This window comes from Eptesicus fuscus, chromosome 11, assembly GCF_027574615.1.
Source record: "Eptesicus fuscus isolate TK198812 chromosome 11, DD_ASM_mEF_20220401, whole genome shotgun sequence".
NCBI lineage: Eukaryota > Metazoa > Chordata > Mammalia > Chiroptera > Vespertilionidae > Eptesicus > Eptesicus fuscus.
In genome coordinates this window covers 78,991,513-79,008,526 of record NC_072483.1, presented here as the reverse complement: position 1 = coordinate 79,008,526, position 17,014 = coordinate 78,991,513, and the positions used below count along the sequence as shown (strand labels likewise).

At 38.4% G+C, this 17,014-nt stretch overlaps 1 protein-coding gene across 3 annotated transcripts in view; it reads left to right on the top strand.

The window, feature by feature from the left end:
• UNC80 (unc-80 homolog, NALCN channel complex subunit) overlaps positions 1 to 17,014 on the top strand; it is a 173,214-nt gene that overhangs the window by 70,868 nt on the left and 85,332 nt on the right. For all 3 annotated transcript variants that reach the window (XM_008145215.3, XM_054723140.1, XM_008145214.3), the window contains exons 23-25: positions 4,219 to 4,431; positions 8,111 to 8,246; positions 11,582 to 11,715. In XM_008145215.3, the coding sequence (XP_008143437.1) occupies positions 4,219 to 4,431; positions 8,111 to 8,246; positions 11,582 to 11,715 (483 nt within the window). The remainder of the gene's footprint in view (positions 1 to 4,218; positions 4,432 to 8,110; positions 8,247 to 11,581; positions 11,716 to 17,014) is intronic.

The following is a 17,014-nucleotide window of genomic DNA, read 5'->3' as shown; positions in this document are numbered from 1 at the left end:
AGAGAAATGTATGCAGTTATAATCTTCACTTAACCATCGGCTCGTGGTAACAGTATTTTATAGGTCCCCAGGCAAAATAAAGCACAGCAGTTTGAATTAGTATTCCAATTCTCTGCTTCGCTTTCATAAAGGAAATATTCAACATGCATAATGATCTTCTAAAATGCAGGGGGAAAGTGACAAAGTCAAGGAAAAGCCTGGCACTGGAAGTTTTCCAGTTGTGGAATGTTAGAGAAATCCAAGCTGCATAATGACACGACGTTTTGTCATTTCAACTAGACTACTCTCTCGTCGTTGCAGGGAACATCTTATATAAGATGGAATCATCTGAAGTTGTCAGTATTTGATGATTTTTTGTTTTTAATCCTCACCTGAGGATATTTTTCCATTGATTTTTAGGGAGAGTGGAAGAGAGAGGGAAAGACAGAGAGAAATATCGATGTGAGAGAAACATATCAATTGCTTGCCTCCTGCACGAGCTCCAACCAGGGCCCGGGCCTGGGAGGAGCCTGCAACTGACGTACGTGCCCTTGACTGGAATTGAACCCGGGCCCCTTCGGTCCGCAGGCCGATGCTCTATCCACTGAGCCAAACTGGCTAGGGCAATATTTGATGATTTTTGACCTTCAATCTTAGACATTCCATATGGTACTGCCTAATATTTTGTCTTCCCAGTTAAAATTGGTTCTTGCTTGCCTGGGACCTATGAAGTTGTGATGGAATGGGTAGAAGCCGTTCTATGGCATAGTGGGACATAACAAGGTGGTCTGGTAGAGGTGCTAATAAGAAAGAAGAAAATGAACTATGCCTACTTTTCTTTCAGGACCATCAGCAAAATTCTCTGTGGTGTCAAATGTTTGGATGTTCACTTGTAACTATGCCTCTGATACTCTGTGGTTCTTTTCAGCCATGCAGCATTCTTCCGATTCATTTTTCTCCATTTGTGCTGTTTGTCTCTGTGATGTGAATCCATCCCTATCCATTCTGTCATGCCTCCATTTTTTGCTGCTTCTTCAGATTGCACTGAGCCGTAAGAGGTAAGCTCCATCAGAGGAGAAAAAAGTATGACTTTCCTTTATGTCTAGGAAGAATCCTTTGTCCATGGTATTCCATAACTCTGCTTCTAAAATTCATTCTTTTTGAACTACACTTTGGAAGATACAAGAAAAATAATTCCCCACAGCCACAGCCACACTAGAATGCTTTGAATATTTTCTACACATTCTGTGAAGTCAGTGCTTGTTTCTAAGCATCTTCTGCAAGGATGTGCATTAAAGTCCTTAGCTTTGTACCTCAACATCTCCCTCCATTGTCTGCATAGTAATATGCACACTACAGTACCTGAGAAATTGATATTACTTACTGCCATCTTGACAGTAGGATTCCCAGCCTGTTTTCATCCACCAGGCTCATGAGGATTATAATAATAGGCAATATCTGAATTACTCTGTGTCATCATCCCTTAAAGCAGACAGTGACATTTCCAAATGTTTTACTGGGTTTGGTAATTTACATGGATCAAATTCATCAGATAAGAACCAACCCTCCCCTGAATGTTGAGCTGTAGAGTTAATGGGAATTGTTTTCATATTGTTCTCAATTCCATTCACAAACATAGGTTAGGATTTCCTAGGGCTGATAACTGATAATATCTACATTTTATCATAAGTTTTTGAGAGCAGAGACTGAAATTGCTTTTCATTCAAAATGCCTTGACTTTCCTAAGCAAATAAAACCAATTTTTTTTTTCTAAACAAGACAAGCCAAGGTACAGAGGAAGCCTCACGCAGCATGATTTGGGTTGTTTATTGATTTATTGTTAACCTCTCAGGCCATCTAACAGTTAAGGACAATTAAAGGATCCTCTGCCCAATACATTTGAGTTAGGCTAAATTTCTCCCTCGCTGATTCTGAGGAGCCAGGGTTCATAGCATAATGCTCTTTCTAGTAGCGTTGTTTCTATCTTCCTGTCACTAAACAATGAATCCCATTGCTTCTTATTTGGAATGTGTCAAAATGTGTCAGGCTAAGAAGAAATTGCACCACTCGCCTCGCCCTAGAGACTGGCATTCATTTTTAGAGACAGATGTTCCAGTCTTTTCCAGAGACACGAGCATATCTGAGATCTTTAATAGAAGACATATTTAATACAAGAAAAGAGTGTAGATGTTTAGTCTGTATATTATGGCAGCACAATGTTGATAAGGTTTGATGCAGAAAGTCATCTGACCCTTGGCAATCTCAAGTCTGTGATCTGCTACCAAGTCACCATTAGTGCTCATCTTGTATTCTGCCTTTTCACATGGGTTTATTTTGTGTGTCCTGGTAATTCATCCTATGCTTGGTAAAGTTAAGTTTGTTTAGAAATATATTTCTTGTTGGAATTCTTCTTGATGGCTTCATTAAAGTTGTAGACAATGAGAAAATTAATGGGCTAACTTACTTGAATCATTCAGTGTGTTTGGATACTATCATACTCAAAAGTATGAATTAACCAGCCAAGGTATGAAGTAGCCTAATGGGGGATGGGATTAAGGAAGACTTCTTAGAGGAGGTAACTAAACTGAATCTTAAAAGTGGAAATTTGCCAGATGGAAAAGGGGTTTAAAGGCTCTGCGAGCCATGGGAACAACAAATAGAAAGGTATGAGATGTCATATTTGGGAGACTTACCAGTCTGACATACTAGTAATTGGATGACAGAGTACTTCAGATAGGGATAGAAAGGGAGAGGAACCAAATAACAAAGATTGGGTATTGTTTTTATTTTATGATTGAGGTAGGGGCGTTGGTAATAGATTTTAAATGGGAAATGATGTGATCATATATTTGTGCTTTAGACAATAACATTACTTGCCATTAATGTCCCACTTTTAAGCAATGACTTTCTACATGCATTCTGGAAACCATCTTTTACCAAGATTCATATGAGTTTAAATTAAGACAATGTCGGTACCAAAGAGGAACTAGCATAGACCTGGGCACCAGAGGGACCTGGGGTTGAATCTTCTGTCCATCCATTCTCAGCTATATGACAATGGAAAAATCATACCATATTTTGAAAAATGAGAATATTATTTCTAGATCCTAAAGAGTTATGATAATTAAGAATTACAATACACAAAAATTAATTAGCATGTAACTGATACTCTCAATAATATTAGCCCTTATTTTAACATTATGGATCAATGCATAATAACACTATTGCTTGAAATGAAGAAAGAAGTTTCAGTTTTAAAACCTGTGGTTACTAAGTAACCTATGGTTATTAGGTAACTATGAGGTGATGGCTAATACTGTGATTTTTTTTTTTTAACTGGCCCAAGTCAAAGTTTGCATTCATTGCTGAAGTGTATATTTTTGTGACCTGTTGACCTTCTATGACAAACTTAACACTCCTTCCCTTATTAAATTTTTTTTTTTTTTTGCGCTTGTTATTAGGTCAGTAGATATCCGATCCTTACCAGTTTCTGAGTAGCAACTGAAAGTTGTTCTTTTATTTTTTTCAGGCACATCTTCACATGACAAGATGGAGCCACATGTTTAATTTTCTGAAATGCTCAGTTTTTTATTTAACAATGAAATAATTTCCTCTTTATCAAACATTTTCAATTAAAGCTATGCCAGTTTAAACGGACTTTGTTATTCATGACAAAGTGGGGGTGCAGGGCGGGAAAGACTAACTCAACAAAATCTAGTAAACACTTCCTTTTCTTACTTATCCAACACGCTCAGAGCAGTTGTATTTTCCTGGAGCGTGTGGATGGTCACAGACAATAGATTATTGCTGGAACAAAATCACCACTGGCACCCTTGGTTAGATAAGACGAGTTCTAGAAATTGAATATTGGTTTGCTTCATGTCAAAATGTTAGGTTTAAAAAAGCTGCATATTTAAAACCTTATTAAAACATATTTCACTTTCATATTCAAATCCCAGCTGCCTCCTAAATATGCAAAGTGAATCATGAAATTACTTGAGATTCTGCAAAAGGAAGAGATAAACACAGAAACCTACTTTAAAATGTCTAATTCTTCAATATCCAAATGTGCCTTCATGGATTCATTCTCCAGATTTCCCACTAAGGTGTTAGCCACGCTAATGCTACCCTGGGAAATACAGCTAAACCAAATAAAAAACTCAAATAAACTAAGAGTACATAGTAATTCCCTTAAGGTCAACTTATTGCTCATTAACCCCACATTGTTCATTCACTCAGGAAGCCCCTGTGGTAGCCAGAGCAGCGCTGTTCCTGGAATGCGCCCGATTCGTTCACCGCTGCAACCGTGGCAACTGGCCCGAGTGGATGAAAGGCCACCACGTGAACATCACCAAGAAAGGCCTGTCCCGGGGCCGGTCTCCCATCGTGGGCAACAAGCGGAACCAGAAGCTGCAGTGGAACGCTGCCAAGCTCTTCTACCAATGGGGAGACGTGAGCTTTTCATTTTCTTCCATTAGAAAAAAATAGGGGTGCTTGAGTGAAGTGAAGACGTTTTGTGTATGTTTGTTTGTCTGGGAGACAATGCACTGAGTATCTGTTATGTGCCAGGCACTGAACTAAACATTGTAGGGGGAAATAATCTTAATTCATTGAATGCTCCCAATACGTCTATGAAGTTAGACATTATTATTCCTCTGTCTCCTTCCCTGGTCCGCTGCTTCCTTCCTGCCTATAGTTGTGTTTTCCCAGGATAGCTTGTAATTTCTTGCTGTGTAATTTCCCCCAGGGTTACATGTATTCCTGTGTTTTTAACTGTTAACTCTGTGGCAGCAGCACATACTTCTCTATCCATAACACTTCAAATCCCAGGCCAGTATTGCCAACTGAATGCTGGGGGCTTCCTCTTAATACTCATCTGACCAAAATAAAACTGTTCTTCCCCTATAAGAACTCCCCCGCCAGCAACCCCTCCTAAAATGTCTATTTTTATTAATGATTCAGACAGCCTGTGAACATATTCCAAACCTCCTTCCCTTATTGATTCTACCCCCTCCACATCACTAATGCCCCTTGAGGCTGGATGACTGAAGCATGTTCCCATTTGGTCTCCTCCCCAAGTCCTACACACTGCTAGTAAAATGATCTCCCCAAGGCATAGCCCATCTAAAAGCAGAACATTCATGCTTATCTGCCAGCCTCCAGACTTGTCCCCTCCGATCCATTCTCCAAACTGCTGTCAGAGTGATTAGGTGAAAATGCAAATCAGATGGTGCTTCCTACCCACTTGTAATGCTTCAGTGGCCCTTCTTTTCTCTGGGGACGAAACCCAAATTGCTTAGCCTGGCATCACTGTTCTCTCCACACCCTTCGTTCAAATCATATCAAGATTATGGATGAGGAAGGAAAATGAACTACTCTATCTAAAGAATATTTATCTCAATGCTTTGCATCTAAGAGGTGTTTGATAATAAGTTGTTACATTAATTTTTTTATTTCTATTGATTTTAGAGAGGAAGGGAGAGGGAGAGAGAGAGATAGAAACATCAATGATGATAGAGAATCATCAATTGGCTGCCTTCTGCACACCCCACACTGGGGATTGAGGCCGCAACCCAGACATGTGCCCTGACCGGGAATCGAACCATGACCTTCTGGTCCATAGGTCGACACTCAACCACTGAGCCATGCCGGCTGGGTTGTTACATTAATTTTTGACAGCAGGCTACATGGTTTGTCTTTGAATTTCTAGGCAAGTAGGACAGTATCCCTCGAATGATTGATAAGGTTTCTCCCCCACTCAGAAACTACCTTTCATCATCCTTCAGAGTGTAAAATGAAGTTCAGCTTCAAGAACTGTAGGCTCTGAGCCCAGCTCACCTTTCCAGCCTTCCTGCACATTATTTCCTCTTACAAAGCTGTGCTTCAACCAAGTGGCTTACTTGTCAGTCTCTGAACACATCAGTGTATTTCCCTGAACATGGATCTTTTGGAACTCTCTATCTGGACTCTCTTCTCTTTCCCTTCCCCACCCCCCAAAACACCAATTCTTCAAAAATCTATTGCAATGAGACTTTCCATGATTCTCCAAACTGAATCGAAGCTCTCCATCTTCTGAACTAATAAAGTCTTTCACTACTTAATGGGTTATTTCGGTATGTTAGTACCTCCCCAATAGACCAAGCATGTCAAACTCAAAGGCTGACACAGGCCCAGTAAACAAGGTTTAAGTTTATGTGGGCCACAAAAAAAACAAAAGCTTCAATTTTCATAGAAACGTAGGTTTATTTAGAAAAGTATAGTATATAAAAAAAAGAACAAGAGCAATGATAAAATTAATGTTTTCTTCCTGACACTTGGCATCTCTTCTCTGCTACTGTCTTTCCTACTTCGGGGGAAGTCTTATTCGCAGTGATTACTTTCAAAACTGACCCAAGGTGAATGTTAGTAATTCTGGCTCTGACAGGAGACTTGATTTCCTTTCATAATTGTAAATAACTGCTCAGACTGTTATATTGGGTGGGCCGCAAAAATATTCCTTGTGGACCTCTGTGGGTCACATGCGGCCCACGGGCTGTGAGTTTGACATGCTTGCCAATAGACTGTAAGATCGGTGAGGCAAAGAGCAAAAGACATTGAATCAAACACCCTGTCTTGTGTTTGAATCCCAGTTCACAGCTTGCTACGTAACCCTGAGCAAATCTTTCAACCTGTCTAACCTTCCAGCTCCCAAACATGGATCCTTCTGTGTGAAGGCATTTAGTATTACCCCAGAGAAGCTCATTTTGTAGCAACACTTTAACTTTTGGGAACTGTGGGTTTAACTTAAGCCATTTATTTTCACATCCTGGGAGGATTGATATGAAATCTTTCCCCTTTGGACCTCACTATTCAGCTTGTTGGCTCCAGTCTAGACTCATACTGCATGCACCCACCTTTGGAGGGATCTCCAAAATAGTAACATCGGGACAAAGATTTTTGTTGGGGGGGGGGGTTGTTTTTATTGTTTTCTTTGCTTAAAACATCCCAGGCTAGTGGCTAAAATTTTAGGATCCTGTGATATCTGTTTACATGGCTTGCTTTCTTTTCATGTGGTTTTTCTGATTCCTCACTTTATTCTAGAGTTTAAGGAGACCTTTTTGTTTCCAGATAGTCAAGACATTCAAACAGCTTGCATTTTTATTTAAAGAATTCTGGACATATCTTTGTAATGTCAGTTTCCAGTAGTGAGTGTAATTTCTTGTATGTCCAGAATTTAGTAACTTTTCTAAATATTTGAAAAGAATGTTACAAGAAGAAAGGAAAGATTTTGCTGGAAATTTAGTCTTACTAGTACACAGAATAATCCACCTGGCAAACCCCAAGCTCATTTTAGCTATTTCCCTAACTTTTCTTCCTGTGCTTGTGTTCCTTCCACTGTTGCGTACGGTGTATAATTGGAATATAAAATAAATTAGAGGTAGTTTACTTTTTCTCTTCTTAGGGAAAATTCCTTAATTATTAGTTCCATTAATACCTTATTTTTAAAAATATTGCCCATGTGTTGAGTTATTAAAAGTTATATTTTCAATATTGATGTTGGGTACTCTACCAAAAGAGTATTTCTTACTAATTCAGAGTATCATGGATGAGGGAGCAAATTCTATAAAAAAGACAATCAGTGCATATATAATGGCAGATAAAAATAAAATTGCAGTACCAGAATTCTTGCCAACCTCCAAACTCATTAGCATGACAATGACATTCTCATAAAATAGCATGATCAGGAGTACTCTGAGGAACGGTGACTTCTTATTTTTACTGCAACAAAATCTCCCAGGAAAGACTGCATACACCCTTATCTGAGAGACTGAGAGACCTATAAAATAAATGACCCTTAGGTAAATGAAAATATTTTCACTGAGTAAATGGGGAAAAAATTCTATGGGTATACCAGAGTATCATCCTAGTTCCTACAAGTATTTAGTCTGAATGCCCGTGGAGATAGCATCGGTGCCTTCCATCTCTGGGTTTCCACATTAGAAAACCTGGCGGTAACAACACTATGGCAAACAGAGGAGGCTTATGCCGGAAGAACTTCCCACTCACCGGTTGTTTATGTCCTCTGTAATGTGAGAGCCTACTATACAGTCTGATATACTTTGTGCTGTTTCTTTTTTCCCCTCCATGGTAGGCAATTGGCGTCCGATTGAATGAGCTGTGCCACGGGGAAAGTGAGAGCCCAGCCAATCTGCTGGGTCTTATTTATGATGAGGAGACCAAGAGGAGACTGAGAAAGGAGGATGAGGAGGAAGACTTTTTAGATGACAGTAAGGAGACTCCCTTTACTACAAGAACCCCTGCTTGTAAGAACCTCTGCTTTAGGAGCACTTCTTTCCTCTTTCATATTCTTACCACCTTCTTTCCTCTTTCATATTCTTACCACCTTCCCATGCCTCCCCACTGCGCCTTTCTCCCTGTTCCCTGTGTGTGGATGTAGAGCATGTGCATAAAGCCACACAGAGGAGAGGGCAAGAACCAGAAAGAAGAGACTAGAAGAGACAATAGACAGGGGCAAAGAGTTGCAGGCCATCAGGAACTTCCATTGCTTTGTAGTCTCTGAGTCATATTATTCATATTATTACACAAAGGTTAGTATTAGGCTTCTCTGAGAAAATTAAGGTGTGGAATATTATTGTCCCAAGAGGGGTTTGGTCAGATTTTGTGGGGTGTTTTTTATTGCTTTTGGAGATTAAAAAATAAAAGTTATACCAAACAAAATTGAACATGACATACTCCCCAAATCACTAACATATTGTAATTTTTAATCAGAGTATAATGCAGCATTTAACATTAAATTGAAATATTAAAAGATTCAGCTTGTTAGAACTATGACTATCTTCTACACTGTAGTGACGTATTACAATTATAATTGCGTTCTATCATATAAAAATAGAGGCACAGATTTCTGTACATCTCTCTCCAGAACAATTTTGTGCATATATGTGTTCTGTGCCATATGAGCTTGTATGTATGTGCACCACTGCCTTTTATGGAGCATAAAATTCCAGTGTGATCATGGAATCAGTATCATTATTTGAAGACAATGAGGCCTCTTCCTCTTGACCTTCCCTACTGGTTTGAAACTCAAACTCCCTGATTATGTCTCAACCTTTTGCACTCGGATGTCGAGCGTGACTCGACACGGTTAGCATTAGAATAAAGGAATCGAGAAAAAAGCAAGCGAGTGCAAAGGGTTAAGAGTTGTCCCTTGTTAAGTGATGCCAAACCTACTACATCCTTATAGTCATGAAATATAAAGACTATATGTCATGGCTAGACTATAACATTAGACAGAACTGAATAATAATAAAAAACATATTGTATTCTTTTCCACTTTTATATCAAGGATTTTTAAAAACAATTTTAAAAATCATTTTGCTCTTTCTCAGCCCTTATCAAATCAGACTTAGTTGTTGACAAAACACCAAATCCTGACATCAGTCTTTCAATCTAATGGCCAATAGTTGCCTCAATGATTTCATCAAGTTCATAGGAGTCTAGCCTCTGCTAGAATGACTCATGGAATTGGGTCTGATTTGTAGAAGGTCTTTAGGAGTATTCAGTGATCACGGAACCTATTAAATGCCTGCCAGAAAACATCCCTAAACTGCCCTGGGTCTCTCAGTGTCATTCCAGAACAGAGAAGAGCCAAGGCAACATCAGGTGGACATATCCTCATAGACCAAAATGAGTTTGAGTCTTCATGAGACCACCTAAGTACCATTTACCAGTATATTATACCTGGTATATTAGCTTTTCTGTGAGCTTATGCATTACTCAGTCCTTGTTCATTACAACAGAACATTTGAGATGATAGTGATGAGAGGCCCTGGACTAAGACCAAGCTTATTGTGTCTAGGATGGACAAGAAGAATCTAGATGAAAACTCAGAAGTAAAAGGACCAATCCATAAGTTTATACTGAATATCTAGCCTTTAATTATTTTTAAAAAACCATTGCACATCCAGGCAATTTCTAGAGTCATGTAGGCTCCATCAAACATAGATTGGAATGTCTGGTTTCATTCAACATTCAAGTCAATACATAGCTCATCCTGCATTTAAAAGATAATCATGGTGCATACATGTATCATCTGGAAATTATAAAGGAGTTTGTCCCTTACATTTTTAAAAAGAGGCCATGTGCCCAGCCAGCATGGCTCAGTGGTTGAGCATCGACATGAACAGGGATGGAACAGTCTAATTCTAGGTCAGGGCACATGCCCGGTTTGTGGGCTCAATCCCCAGTGTCGGGTGTGCAGGAGGTGGCTAATCAGTGGTTCTTTCTCTTCATTGATGTTTCTGTCTCTCTCTCCCTCTCCCTTCCTCTCTCAAATCAATGAAAAAAATATTTTTTTAAAAGAAAGGTGCTTTACTATAAATAAATAAATAAATAAATAAATAAATAAATAAAATTAAAAGAGGCAATGTTCCCTAGCCACATACTACCTTTGGAGAGAAAATACTGGTTTTCATGAGGAAACAATAGCCAGATATCTTCAGAAAGACCATAATTTCCTCCTACTGTCAGTATAAACCATGAAGTATATATTCTATTCAATTAAAAAAGCCTATCAAATGGGAAATCTTTTAGAGGTATTTTTAACAATGTTGCTATGCAATGATATTGCTTGCTCAATGATGTAATTCATTCAAAATAGATAACCAGGGCATGTGCCCTGATCGGGAATTGAACCGTGACCTCCTGGTTCATAGGCTGATGCTCAACCACTGAGCCATGCTGGCTGGGAGATAACTGCTTCCTTTTATGAGAGACAGAACTCTGCATGGCTTTGGTCTTCTTTTTAAGTAATCAGTGTATTTTGCTTGATTTGTGACGATATGTATCTGAGAGTTTTAAATCCTGAGAATTTAAAAAGTCTCTATGGTACCAACTTGGACATTATCTGCCTTTAGAGAAAAATCTATTACTTGAATTATGGTGGATGCAATGTTTTATTCATTTAAAGATCAGTATGCTTTAGAGCAATGGAGGATATTTGCATACTTCTAGTGTAGCTTTACTTTAATCTGACAGGCTAACTTGCATCAATTGGATGATAGAGGTGATCAAGTATGTCTTATCAATGCTACAGAAACATATCTGGCCCTGAACTGAAACAACTTCACTGTCCTCAGAATATCAAGAGAGATGTCTCTGACAAAATGAATCAGCAGGACTTTTCTAGTTTCAAATCTACTTCATTGCCATGTATATAGCCTAAATCTGATTGAATAGCGATAGGAAAATCTTTCAAAACTGCCTTCCCATTTCTGTTTTCATCAACAGGCTGAATTTTGTTACTCTATGAGGCAGTAAGGAGAATAATTTAGTGCTTGATTGCTATTTTAATACTAGAGCACTTGTTATAGAATTACAAGCTGGAAAAAGAGAGAGGTCTGTTAATGTATAGATTGTGGTAAAGGGAATAGGTAAATTGAACATGTATTGGCAACATTCTCATATGCACTTTCATTTTGGACATGCTTAGGTAACTTTCTCATATGCAATTTGATTTTACACATGTGTAGCTGTTTCCATTAAACCACGCCTCTCTGTAGTTTAGTTTGTTGACTCATGAAAGAACTCTCTCATTCCACAGGTACTGTGAACCCCTCTAAATGCGGCTGCCCCTTTGCCTTGAAGATGGCAGCATGCCAGCTGCTGCTGGAGATTACCACCTTCCTGCGAGAGACCTTTTCTTGCCTGCCCAGACCTCGCACTGAGCCTCTGGTGGTAAGAACAGCATGCGTTTTAATAACCAGGCTACTTGGACAGAGTAAGACATGGAACGAGGTCCTGAGTATGCACATTTTCTTCAAATGCCCGATGGCCAAATGTATGCTATAATTCAAAATTCAACCAAGAGATTTTCTTTGTTTTTAAATTAAATTTATTGGGGTGACATTGGTCGACGTGAACACATAGGTTTCAGGTGTGGGTTTCTATGTTACAAGATCTGTATATTGCACCACGTGCCCACCACCCAAAGTCAAATCTTCTCATGTAACCATATATGAAGACCCCCTTCTCCCCCCACCTCCCTTCCTTCTGCCAACCACCATAGTGCTGTTTGTGTTCACAAGTTTCAGTTTTGTATCCCACATATGAGTGAAATCATACGGTTCTTAGCTTTTTCTGACTGACTTATTTCACTTAGCATAATGTTCTCAAGGTCCATCCATGTTGTTGCAAATGGCGCTGCTTCCTCCTTTCTTATGGCTGAGTAGTATTCCATGGTGTTATGTACCACATCTTCTTATCAAGTCCTCTATCGTAGGACACTTTGGTTGCTTCCATGTCTTGACCTCTGTGAATAATGCTGCAATGAACATAGGGGTGCATATATCTTTGCAAATACATGATTTCAAGTTTTTCGGGTATATACTGAGGAGAGGGATTGCTGGGTCATATGGTAGCTCTATTCTTAATTTTTTGAGGAATCACCAGACTGCTTTCCATAGGGGTTGTACCAGTCTACATTCCCACCAGCAGTGAATGAGAGTTCCCTTTTTCCACAACCTCTTTAACACTTGTTATTGCTTGTCTTGTTGATAATGGCTACTCTAACAGGTGTGAGGTGGTATCTCATTGTAGATTTTCATATATAAAAATAAAATTTGCTCTATTAAAAAATAACTCTCAAGTTGACCTTGAAATCACAAAATATAGCACCACTAGGTAAAATGTTTGATTACTGTCACTAATGCTACAATGTCTAAGAATGTGTAGGTTCCTTTACACCACAAGCTATGAGGAGTTTTCTAGCCAGCCTTTTTTAATACCTACTGCTCATAAATCCACATAGAAGTGTGCTTCCAATGAGTTTTCTTATTTAAATTACTAGAGGCCTGATGGATGAAATTCGTGCAAGGGGCTCAGCCCTTGCAGCCCCGGCTGCCTCAGCCGACCCTCACAGCCCCAGCTTCGTCTGGAAGGTCGTCCGGAAGGTCATCCAGACGCTTGTTCTGCTGTTCGGTCTAATTAGCATATTAGCTCTTTATTATATAGGATGGGCAAAAAGACTTCTTTATCCCGCCAGTGTGGCTCAGTAGTTGAGTGTCGACCTATGAACTTGGAGGTCACAGATCAATATCCAGTCAGGGCACATGCCTGGGTTGTGGGCTTGATCCCCAGTTTGGGGTGTGCAGGAGGCAGCTGATCAATGATTCTCTCATCATTGATGTTTCTATCTCTCTCTCCCTCTCCCTTCCTCTCTGAAATCAATAAAAATATATTTTTTTAAAAAAGACTCCTTCTAGCATTTAGCATCTAAATATCCCTAAACATATATTTTAGTTCTCCAGCATCTCTTATGGATGGGCAGAAAAATACATGTACACACACACACACACAGACACACACATAGAAACACATACTAAAACACACAGGCACTCACACACATACTTGTACCATCAGGGCCTGATTTGTTTAACAAAATAAAAACACTGTGTAAGAGCCAGAGTCTTGAGAGAGCTTATGGGACAAGGACACACCTCAGAGCCGATCACTTTGGGCCCTCAGTTCTCTAATGGCACTGAGTCTCCAGTGGTTTTTTCAGTGTAGGCGTCATCCAGCCAGAGCTGAGGAGCTAGACAAGTTCTTTCCTTCCCTTTACACAAGGCTCACGCTACGCTACCAGAAAAAGGGTTGCACTAACAGTCTATGTGCTGTCATTTAAGTGAATTTTATAATCTACCAGCTTTCACAGTATTTTAACCGAATGCAACATGAGCAAGGCCATACTCTAATCCTGGTGGGGCCAAAAGAATTTCCGCTCTCTGGTCTTCCAGATCTGCAAAGCCTGTTTCCTTGCACTAAAACATAAAGTGGATATTTTCAAGTTGGAAACATGTCTGGGTAAAATGTATGTTTGTAAGAGAAACATACCCACATTTGGAATGTGAAACTACATGATTTGGATACTGAAAAAAGCAGTTTTTCTATTGTTCTTGCTTAATTTTATGTTAACCCGGGCCTCTAATTTTCTGAATTAACTTTACTATTATATTGAAACTACCCTATAAAAATCAAATCAAGACCACCATTTAACACATATGTGTAGTTTAAAATCAAGTATGATAAAATATCTGGTCTGTAAGAATCTGTCAGTGTTACCAACATTCTAATTATACTGGTCTTTATAAGCACAGTAGTGTATCTATTTTTTTTTTTTAATCCTCACCTGAGGATATTTTCCCATTGATTTTAGAGAAAGTGTAAGAGAGAGGGAAAGACAGAGAGAAACATCGATGTGAGAGAAACACATTGATTGATTGCCTCCTGCATGGGCCCGGGCCAGGGAGGAGCCTGCAACCGAGGTATGTGCCCTTGACCAAAATTGAACCCAGGACCCTTCGGTCTGCAGGCTGACACTCTGCCCGCTGAGCCAAACTGGCTAGGGCAGCAGTGTATCTATTTTTAAGTTTTCAGATTTTAATTGGCCACCATTTTGATCTGTTGGGTTTTAAAAAGAGAACCTTAAAGTCTGATTCCATTATTTTTGTTTTCCTTTCAATTTCTATAAAGCTATAGTTTAATGACCCTTATTATTACAACAAATTTATTTTTTAATCAGTCACATCTTTTAAAAATTACTGTATAACTGGCAGGCCAGTAGGAAATGCCAAGAAATTAATTTAAAACAGAGCCTGCAGTCATTCAGGCAATGAGAGGAATGTTTTCACTGCTATATTGCCTTTAGCAAGGTCTTAGAGATATTTTATTCATTACATTGGGATTTTCACTGTCAAGTGTAGGTTTATGTATTTTGAGAGGATATGACCTTTATAGGATAAATAAGAAATAAGCTTTTTTTTATGCGTAATCAATTTAAATATAGTTGATGGTAAAAACAAAAACAAAAAACACCTCAAGTCACATCCTAACCTACCATAGAAAAAGCAATGAGTATCATCAAACTATCTTACCAACACAGATGCTGAAAATGCTTGAAATTGTTTTTATTAAATAGTGAATCTATCAAGCTAAGCATAAATACCACCAAAATTAAATATTCTAAAGTTTTAACAAAACATTTGTTGCAAAGGTATTTTTAGATCTTCGGAATATTTTAGTAACATCTTTAATAGCAGTAAAAATAAATAGCTACCATAACACAGAATAATAAAAGAATAACAGTAAAATAATAACATTAAAAGCTAAAAATATTCAATACTCTGAGGCTTGGGGATGGGAGATCAGGAACATAAACTTTCTACCTAGAAGAAAAGTCTTTCTAATAGAAATACCCTAAAACAGATTTCACTGTGAAATATTTATTTGACAAAGTCTTAGTTATATCCAAAATGTGGGAGAGAAAGCAAAAGAACCTTAAATACAATAATTAAAATAACAGTTAATTTGTTTAACCACACTTATTTCTTAGATAGGGTCAGGAAATCCAAGTAGGCCCTCACTGCAATGGTGGGTAATACAGTTCAAAGAAAAGAAAAAATGGTATTAAAATGTGCTAAAAAATATTTTTGCCAACTTAACCATTTTTTTTCTAGATAAATCCCTAGAAGCAACTTAATTAATGTGTTTTTTCCCAAAAAAAATAACTCTTCTTGGTAGCATTTTAGTCACTTTTTATTAACCATACAAGTAAATAATGTCTTTAAAAAAGAAAAAGCAGCATTTTTACAAGGTTTATAATCTAAAGAGCATAATAATCAAAATGTTCTCTAAATATTAACTTCCAAACTTAAGAACAATAAACAAATATTTTTAAAGGAATTCTGTGTGTAAAATTGTTGATCTATTAAAATATGTCCTAATTGAATTATTGAAACCAATAACCAATGACCAAGCCACATAGAATTAAACAAATAATTCTCATGATGCACAAATGAGTTCATAATAAAGAGAAAGGCAGAAAGCAAGCCTCTGTACATCTATATTCATTTATTCAGGAAAGCAGCATATTGGATGCTTTTGTGCAAGACTGTGCTGGAAGCTATACCAACTGTACCCATGGGATTCAACAAATCAGATTATAAAGAATATACTGCTGAACTCCAAATGTTCCTAAAGCTAACAAAAGTAGAAGCAAAACACGATTTACGTTTATTTATTATAAACGGATGACTACTTATTGAGAGTAAGAGTGGGGCTGGGGTGATACAGAGGTGAATATATTGTAATAGGAGAACCAACAGTGCAAAACTATTTCCTGAAGTGAAATATAAGCATGGCCCTGAGAAAGGAGCAGAGGGTTGCTCTGGCTGGTGTGACTCAGTTGTTTGGAGCATCATTGTGTACACTGAAAGATGGCGGGTTCCATTCCTGGTCAGGGTGCGTACCCAGATGGCAGGTTCAATCCCCAGTCAGGGCACAGACAGGAGGCAGCCAATCAATGTTTTTCTCTCTCTGTTTCCCTCTCTCTAAAATCAATAAAAAATGTATCCTTAGGTGAGGAAAATGAAGGAAGGAAGGAAGGAAGGAAGGAAGGAAGGAAGGAAGGGAGGGAGGGAGGGAGGGAGGGAGGGAGGGAGGGAGGGAGGGAAGGAAGGAAGGAAGGAAGGAAGGAAGGAAGGAAGGAAGGAAGGAAGGAAAAGAAAGAAAGAGAAAGAAAGAAAGAGAGAAAGAGAGAGAAAGAGAGAGAAAGAGAAAGAGAAAGAGAGGAAGGAAGGAAGGAAGGAAGGAAGGAAGGAAGGAAGGAAGGAAGGAAGGAAGGAAGGAAGGAAGGGGAAGAGAAAAGAAAGGAGCAAAGGGTATGGTAGGCCAAAAAAAGGAGTGGAAAAATCCGAAGAACCTTTCTGGAGGAGGTCAGAATGAAATGTAGCTTTGAGAAATAGGTGGGACTTTTGACAAGTAGATAAAAGGCAAAATTAGAAGAGATAACTACTTTTGAGAATCAGAATTGTTATATTATTACTTTTTATCCCAACTAAGAAATTTTATCTAATTAAATTTGCCTACCAAAATATAAAGTAGGTTACATTATTTTTTAAAAGAGATTAATTTCAGAGAAGCAATTAGACCCTAGAATATTTTTTGGCAATGTTAAATAAAGTCTATGTAGTTCCTTTAT